The 8,357-nt window shown below is 36.2% G+C and overlaps 1 protein-coding gene and 1 pseudogene across 3 annotated transcripts; both read right to left on the bottom strand.

Annotated features, from left to right (window-relative positions):
- Positions 1-701: 701 nt before the first annotated feature.
- Positions 702-8,285, bottom strand: LOC140041372 (lanC-like protein 3). 3 transcript variants are annotated; one of them, XM_072087635.1, is made up of 6 exons: positions 8,174-8,285; positions 7,398-7,805; positions 6,671-6,797; positions 6,039-6,162; positions 5,174-5,392; positions 702-2,604 (listed from the first exon to the last, which is right to left on the bottom strand). In XM_072087635.1, the coding sequence occupies exons 2-6, from the start codon at positions 7,802-7,804 to the stop codon at positions 2,240-2,242; spliced, it is 1,242 nt and encodes a 413-aa protein (XP_071943736.1). In that variant the 5' UTR covers position 7,805; positions 8,174-8,285; the 3' UTR covers positions 702-2,239. The 3 variants fall into 3 exon arrangements, with proteins under 3 accessions (XP_071943736.1, XP_071943743.1, XP_071943750.1); XM_072087642.1 differs by having other exon boundaries at positions 8,204-8,250; XM_072087649.1 differs by having other exon boundaries at positions 2,571-2,637.
- On the bottom strand, positions 3,342-3,459 carry LOC140063722 (5S ribosomal RNA; annotated as a pseudogene).
- Positions 8,286-8,357: the final 72 nt, after the last annotated feature.

The following is an 8,357-nucleotide window of genomic DNA, read 5'->3' on the forward strand; positions in this document are numbered from 1 at the left end:
GGTACCCGAGTCTAGGACTCTCTCATCTTAGGTACCCGAGTCTAGGACTCTCTCATCTTAGGCACCCGAGTCTAGGACTCTCTTATCTTAGGTACCCGAGTCCAAGACTCTCTCATCTTAGGTACCCAAGTCTAGGACTCTCTCATCTTAGGTACCCAAATCTAGGACTCTCTCATCTTAGGTACCCGAGTTTAGGACTCTCTCATCTAAGGTACCCGAGTAGACTCTCTCATCTTAGGTACCCGAGTCTAGGACTCTCTCATCTTAGGTACCCGAGTCTAGGACTCTCTCATCTTAGGTACCTGAGTCTAAGACTCTCATCTTAGGTACCCGAGTCTAGGACTCTCTCATCTTCTCTTCCATCTGGACACTATTGAGTAAAAAGTGCGATTTATAAAGTACTACTCCTCCCTTATTCGTTGTAGTATTGAGCTGTGATTTGGCATGAATATACTACAGGGACATCTCCTCAAAGCTATAGAGCCGGATTGTTTAATTTCAAACAGGATGCAGCCATATCACGTCTCGAAGATGGTACCGTATAGCCGTATTTGGTAGCGAGGTTATTGATGTGTATGTGACGTTACATCCCGTCTTATGACGTCATTACAGCTTCTTTTGCTGTACCCCGAGTATCGCACATTCCTGCTTGTTCTTCATTTTTCTGGACATTTTTGCATGTAAATCACATAGTATTAGGCGCTCTATAAGACTACCATTATTATTATTGTAAATAAAATACGAGTACTCAGATATTAGTAGAACGACGACAGAAGAAAATTATATATTTTTCTAATTTAATAAGCATTATATAGTTTATTTATTAGAAAACCGATAAATCCATTTTAGTATCTGAAAAATGGAATAAAAGCTCAATAGTTTAAGTAATTTATTACACGTATGTATATGTATTTATGAGCAGTGTTTCATTAACATTCCGTATATTGATTAAATTGTATTATATGTATCATGATAATATATATAATATAAAAATTGTTATTACTGAACTACTTCTCATTTGCCTTATTAAATACGTTTCATGCGTGTTTCATTCATTGTGTGTATGTTATCAATTATCAGCAAGCGTGTTACCATTTATAATTAAAGATGTATTGTCCCCCTGAAAAAAAAAATGAATATGCCATTTTAAGTCAAAAAAAGGTCGAATTGGCTGCCAGCCAATGGAATTTTAGTTGAATTTAACCATTTATTACATTATTTTATAAGTAAAAACCTTTTTTTTCGTCTAAAATTTCGTGATTAAATTTATTAAAACTACAAAATAACCTATTCAAAGTCTGATTTAATATTATTTACATTTCAAAGATACTTTTGTTAGGATGCGGACCTGAATCACGATTGTTGATTTGTTTTCTCTATTTACAGTCATGAGGTAATTTCCCAAATGATCATAATCAAAGGTACTGGTCATCCATTCATAGAAGCCTTGATGAAGTAAGCCTACCTGGTGATGACTATAGAATGGTCCCAAGATAACGACTAAACTTCGGTTTTAGTTAATAGAAGAAGGTTGAAATTTGTTAGAAATAGAGTATACGATATATTATTATTATTATATATTATTTAATAATTCAATTTCTGCCATATTCAATACAAAGAAAAAGACAAAACAAATATAAAAGACAAGGAAAGACCAAACAGGTGCTAAACACCTATGCTAGTTGGTCAACCCAGAACAGTGCACAGAAATAAACAAAACTACATTCTACAATTAAATCATCTACAAGAAACTGACCAACTGCACACATTTAGTGTAAATAGTTGGATGTAATAATCTTGTAATAGATTAGACAGTCGTTCAATGCGAATGAATTAGTTAATCCATTATTTAATATATTGATTATTGTTATGAATTATAATATCGATAAAAAACTATATGTGGCGGAAGTTGCAACTCTTGGTTTGCATTTGTTATTATTATTCAAGGTATATTTATTTATTTAAAAAAAAACAGTCAAAGGCTGAAATGAGTACAATTTTACAGATATAAAAACTTTAAAATTAATGTATCGAGATTCACTTCTCAAAATCAAAAAAGCTTTTTTTCTACTAACTGGAGGTTTATCCTATATTAACTCTTTTTTTTTACATTTTACAATTTTTCTTCCAATACTGAAAAATTTAATTTCTGCTTATTAATTATATACATTCAATGAATTTCCTTACAATTTTAGTTAATCTAATAAAGTATAATTCATACCAGTTAGATGTAGTTGCTTTAAAATATATTGAAGAATGGGAAACTGGCATCATCTGGTTTCAACAAGTCCGCAAGAAAACAGATAGTTCCGGCCACGCCTTCAAATAAACTGTACGGGTGATCTGGAGTCCTTGCTCCTTTCTTGAATTCATCCGAGAACATGAAGTTAGCAAATTGCTGCGCTCGGTGTAAATGTTTGTTGTCCTTTGTTAAACGGTAAAGAAGAAGATGGACATATCCATTACCAGCGACGCCATGGCATATCCCCGGGCCTTTATGCAAGAGACCTAGCTTCCAGGTAGTTTCGCCGCAGTCTAGGCATGCCCTCAAGTAACGCTCATCCTTCCATGTCAAGTATGCCCTTGCAAACATATACACAACACCTGCATTAAATTAGTGAATACAAATTAGACTTCCTGTAAAAAATGAATTTAAATATTTATTTCTAAAAATGGTTATCTTTTAAAATTATGATATATTTTCTGTCAGTCAAAAATATTATGATTTTAAAGGATGACGTGTAGCTAGACCTACCAACGAACAGCATGATTGTTATGTACTAGTGGAAGGCTCTGTCACACCTGTTCCGGCACTACGTCGACAAATCCAATCTAATGTCAATGTTTCGTTTTTACGTGGCTACGCGCATATCGATTGGCGCATAGCCGCGTGGAGCGTCGTGAAAAACGAAACATCAGTGTTCGGTTCGCCGGACCGGAACCGTGCTGGAACCCGCGTGAAAGGCCCTTTACACTAGGCCTAACTAGGTACTATAGGTTACTATACTATTAGTGTTCTAGTGGATACTGTGGAGCTAGGCCTACAGCATCAATTTACTGTTATTTTACCGGAATATTCAAAATATTTTACATGTTTTGTTTTTTGTTTTTTGTTTTTATTTTATTCAATCGAAACCAACAGCGATAATTACCGCCCCTAACAAGTTTTGATACAAACAAAGCCAGGACTGTTTAAAGCACCTTGATTGGTCCTAACATTGATCAAGTGCTTCTCTCGTCCAGTGCCCACCTTGACCAGAGGTCTGAGGCAGATACTAGATGCAGGGGCTGCCATAAGAGTCAGCAGTGCTGATTTCAAATGCCTAACGGGACCCCAGCTCCGTATACAGCACCCGTTTTTCCCAGATGGTCTCCCATCCAAGCTCTAACCAGGCCCAACGTCGCTTAACTTCGGTAATCTGACGAGAACCGGTGTTTCAATGTGGTAAAGCCGTATTATTACTTGTATGTTTTATTGAGGGCCCTGAATGAACAGTTTATACGTTTGCTACCCTTGCTAAATATAGAAATTAAAAGGGGGTTCCGGGTTTAAAATGAATAGTAAAAAATGTAAAATATATTTGTTTGTCTCTTGAACGGTAAAAGTTTCAATTTATATAAGCGCCCAGTGAAGCAGAACGAAGGCTGTGAAATGAGGCCAGATTACAAGTGCAGCTACGGCAAAATCACACTGTGGTTACAGAATATGAAATTTGTGAAATGGTCAATCTTCCGACGACTCGTTATCATTAACCATATCAATTACTTTTGTAAAATTATACTTATCTGATGTAATTTTAGTCGGTCTTCCCATTTATAAAGTCAATTTTCTATGAAAATCCATCAAAACAGTGAAAAATTAGATAAGTTTGCACTTTACGTTTGCCGATTTTCGCACTGACTTAGGAAAAGCCTTCAAAATCAATGAAGCGTAACGTATACATTCCTGCTGAGCGAGGAGAGCGAGACGACGATACACGTGCTCTGTCTGCCCATGCCTGGCATCGTCACGTGATAAGCAGATACAGTATACAATACCAAACTGGTCGGGTCGAGTATACCCCGTCTATAATCACAACATGAACGATGTACAGTATTTGTTTGAAGGTCAACTCGACTTACCGGAATGGTATAGATAATATAGCTCGAATGAGAGAGAGTTGGAATATTTTTAAACATAAGTATTGCTAATTTTAACAAGTGTAGCTTATAGTAAAAGGCCTGGTAGTATCAATTCGCATAGGGTCTACTACACTAGCTAGCTCAATTTTTAACTGGGCCGGATCGGCTAGGTCTCCTTCCTACTACCGGTCTACTTGCTTGATGCAGTATCCGCTTTTTTGGAGAGTAAACTAGGCCTATTTTAGGCCTTATTAGACGATCGGGACACCATCCATACGTGCGGACGGCGATCGGACCTTGTTTTGGGGTTTTGCCTCAATATTTACAGCCGATTTTTGTAGAACGTTTTAGGTTTAGATTGTTTAGGAGTTTGGTTGATAGGATGGGCTTGGAATCCACTGAGTTTTGTTATTTATGGGCCAATCGTTTAGTAATAGGCTAGCTAGGCCCATGAATGATGGCCCCAATGTTTTAACGTAGCCATCGTGGCATGGAATCCCTAGTCAGAAATGGCTCTCACCCATGAATAAAATGATTTAGGCTAGGCCTAGCCTAGTACGTGAAGCCGATATACGATCTGTACTATTCGAGGTATAAAAATAGTATAATTTATGACTCCGTAATCTGTACTAAATTTTGTATTTCATTAAATGTCAAATAAATATATGCTACTACTGTTATTATTACACTTTAGGCCTAGCTTAGAAAATCTACAAAAAATGTATTTCACAATGATCGGGTGGTCGTCGTTTGACAGGGGAGAGAGAACACAACGTACAAGCTTGACGTCGCGAGTTTGGAATCCACTGATATCGTGATTTTGTGAATATCTCATGAATATTAATGAGCTTCCCTAAGCTGCTGAAAAACAGACTTTCCATGAATTTACCCTAAAATGTATATGAAATTTAATTTTTTTAATTTCTCGTTATTACTTCTTCATTCTGACATGTCTATATTGTTAAAATATTTTTTATTTAATAAATAAACGATATTTAAAAGCAATTTTAAACCCAGAATCCCCCTTTAAATAATGAAATAATAAACAAACCCGGTGCTCCGTGACACCAATGCACAAGTGTGTCCTCCAAAGGTCTGGTATTAGATTCATCTAAAACGGGTGGCAAATTCTTCTGTGGGTGAGCATCCTGCAATGCTAGTAGGAAGTCAACGGTTGCACGAATGTCTTGCTCCACAGAAGGGTCAGATTTAATGAAATCGGGAAAAGACAACAACATCAGGAGAATACCGGTTACCCCATGGCATACACCTGGTGAAAAAATGTATATATATCAGGAAGCTCTCGATATTTTGTGTTATCTCCCGCTCTTTGATTTTTTTTTTTTAAAACATAAAATAAAAAAAATGATAATATCACAACGATTTCTACAACCTCTAGATAACAGTACAATGCACAGAATGTTAACTATTGAGCTAGATTTGCTCATCACATGAAAGTAAAGAATTTGTGCGAATCTAGTATTTCGCAGAGAAAATAGATTGCGATATCCTTTTAACTACAAGAACGAATAACTGCGATTTTCATGTTCATCGCGTGTCTGCTGAACTTTTCGATTTGGATGAGTGCTCATGAATGCATTATAGCTCATTTCCTGAGCTGTGATTGGTTGCGCAATTTTGCTCTTCTAAAAATATAGAAACAAATCGAACTACCGATTTTGCTAAAGCGAAAAAACTCAAGGATCTTGATTCGTTGCAGACAGAGATTTGTTTTTGCAAGAAACGTCATTGCACAATACATGATGTGAAGGGTTTTGGCACCGCATAATACAAACTTTATATACTGGTGGTGGCGCTATTGCACCCAAACCCGTCCCATTATGCATCGCTCACATAATTTGCGATAAACCTTATTCGTGTGAACAAATTCATAGAAAATCAGACACATCTGTTACCTAAATAATGAAAAGAATAATACTGGTACATCAGAGGACATGGCGCTTGACAAAGTTTTGCGTAAGCTCTGCCAGACTCTATAATGCTGCTACAGATCTTGTTGATAGTTTCTGATGGCAAAATCTGTATAAAAAAAGTATGTAAGTCAAAAATGTGCACATGCATTTATAAAAATTGCAGATTAGACTATTACTATTAGATCATTGTATGAAATGATAAAATACTCTGCCAATGAAACTGTGCGAGAAATTAGTATTAGTATTCCGTTTGTGTAAAAACCAAAGTTACATTTTAATATATTTCAGTATGTGATATCATTGGTTAATTTGACACAGTTTCACCAATTATGAGCAAACATACTACAGTATCTTGAAAAACAGAAAACAAAACATTTAGTCGTTATAAATCTGTCTACATTATGTGACAAAAAGATGTGATGTGCCCATATATGGACATGATGATGTCATATCCCTACCATATTTGGGCATATCCCTACCATATTTGGGCATATCCCTACCATATTTAGGTACATCACACTTTTTTTGTCAAATAAGTGTGGTGTAGCGGTGTAGACATAGCTTAAAATAAGTATAATTTTTACTGAAAACCTTTGTTGTTTTTGCTTACTTACTGAAAGACCAAGTTTGCTCTTAAAGAACAGAACACCACATAAATAACCAGCTCTGCCAACTAATATTTCCTCTGCCTGCTTAGTGCATTGATTTACTGGAGCACACAAACTGGATAGGCTGGCATACCTGTAAAATAAAAAAAACAATACAAAAATAAAATGAAAACTGTTCACAAGTATGTTGCCCTTTTGTGACATTGCTGGAAGTAGATTCTCCATAGTTAGCCAGTAATTACTTCACATAATATAATTACAAGTATGTTAACTTAACATTCTTGTGTTGCATACTAATGGAAACCAAACTTTATTTTTTATGTTAAAACTTAATAATAAATTTATGTCGCATACTATTATGAATCTTGGCTCACACTTGCAATGCAAATGAGTTGACCAATATGAAGCTTATGATTGGTCACCTCACCTACATCTTACAGTGTTGCGTCAAGGTGGGAACGAAGATTTAGACAATGCTAAATTAACTATGATGAGACCTATGTATACAAGTTATGCTAAGACTGACTAGATCTTCTTACAATTCTGCAAACTTTGATACAATGCACCTGAGTTGACCAATATGAAGCTTGTGATTGGTCACCTGACTTGCCTTGCACCTATGTCTTACAGTGTTGCATCAAGGTGGGAACCAAGATTTAGACAATGCTAAATTAACTATAATGAGGCCAAGGTATACAATACAAGTTATACTAAGACTGACTAATCTTCTTACATTTCTGCAAACTTTTTCACTTCCACTTCATTACCAGTGACTGCATAATATTGAGCAGCAGAAGCGTACACCCCAGCAGTACCTAGAAGAAAGCTGACCTTTAACCCTACATCTGTCTGTTTTTCTTCATATTTCAAGGCAGCATCTAGATAATTCTTAGCTGTATCAAGTGTAGATTGTTTGTCTAAAAAGTCACATTTTGTAACAACATCGCTCAAAGCATATGCCACGCCTCCGACGCCAAGATATACTCCTTCAAAACATGTAGAACTTGAAACTTCGAAGTTTGACTGAATAGCAGTGACATGCGCCTTGATATAGTCATTAACATTGGGTGGTGGACTTGAGACATCCTGGCCATTGTAATCAGGAAGCTGATTTTGGAAGTATCGTATGTTACCAGCCATTCTGAAAAGACAAAATGGAAGTGAGTGAAGCTTTTAAATTAACATGGAGGTATAAAATACCTCCATGTATAAGCTATGCAATAAAATAAAGAGAAAAAGGTTATTTTTATGAGGTAATTTAATACACTTAAATGAGCAAAATTATTCTGCTTATTTTATGCTTTTTGGTGCTAGGCCCAGTCCTAGACCAATACTGCGCCTAGGTGAGGCTGTAAAGAAAGTACTATCTAGGCTATATCGGTCTGTCTCTTCAGACTCTAGCCTAGATACCCCCTCTTCCCCCGCCCACGTGCCACTCCTTTCCGATCCTAGCTAGGCCCACCCACACATGTTTCGCTAGTAAAATACGATGAGAAGCTTACTACATACACTAGCTAAGTTTGATTAAATTAATATTACTAGTCCTATAGGCCTATCGAATTTTGAAACAAAACAACCCGCCGAACGACACACTTTGTAGAAAAAAACAACATAACCAACCTATGCCCCTAGTTAGGTCATTACGTAATACTAAACTGACCTCGTTTTGATCATTCATCCATATCGCCAAAAC

The sequence above is a fragment of the Antedon mediterranea genome, chromosome 1, assembly GCF_964355755.1.
Source record: "Antedon mediterranea chromosome 1, ecAntMedi1.1, whole genome shotgun sequence".
Classification (NCBI taxonomy): domain Eukaryota; kingdom Metazoa; phylum Echinodermata; class Crinoidea; order Comatulida; family Antedonidae; genus Antedon; species Antedon mediterranea.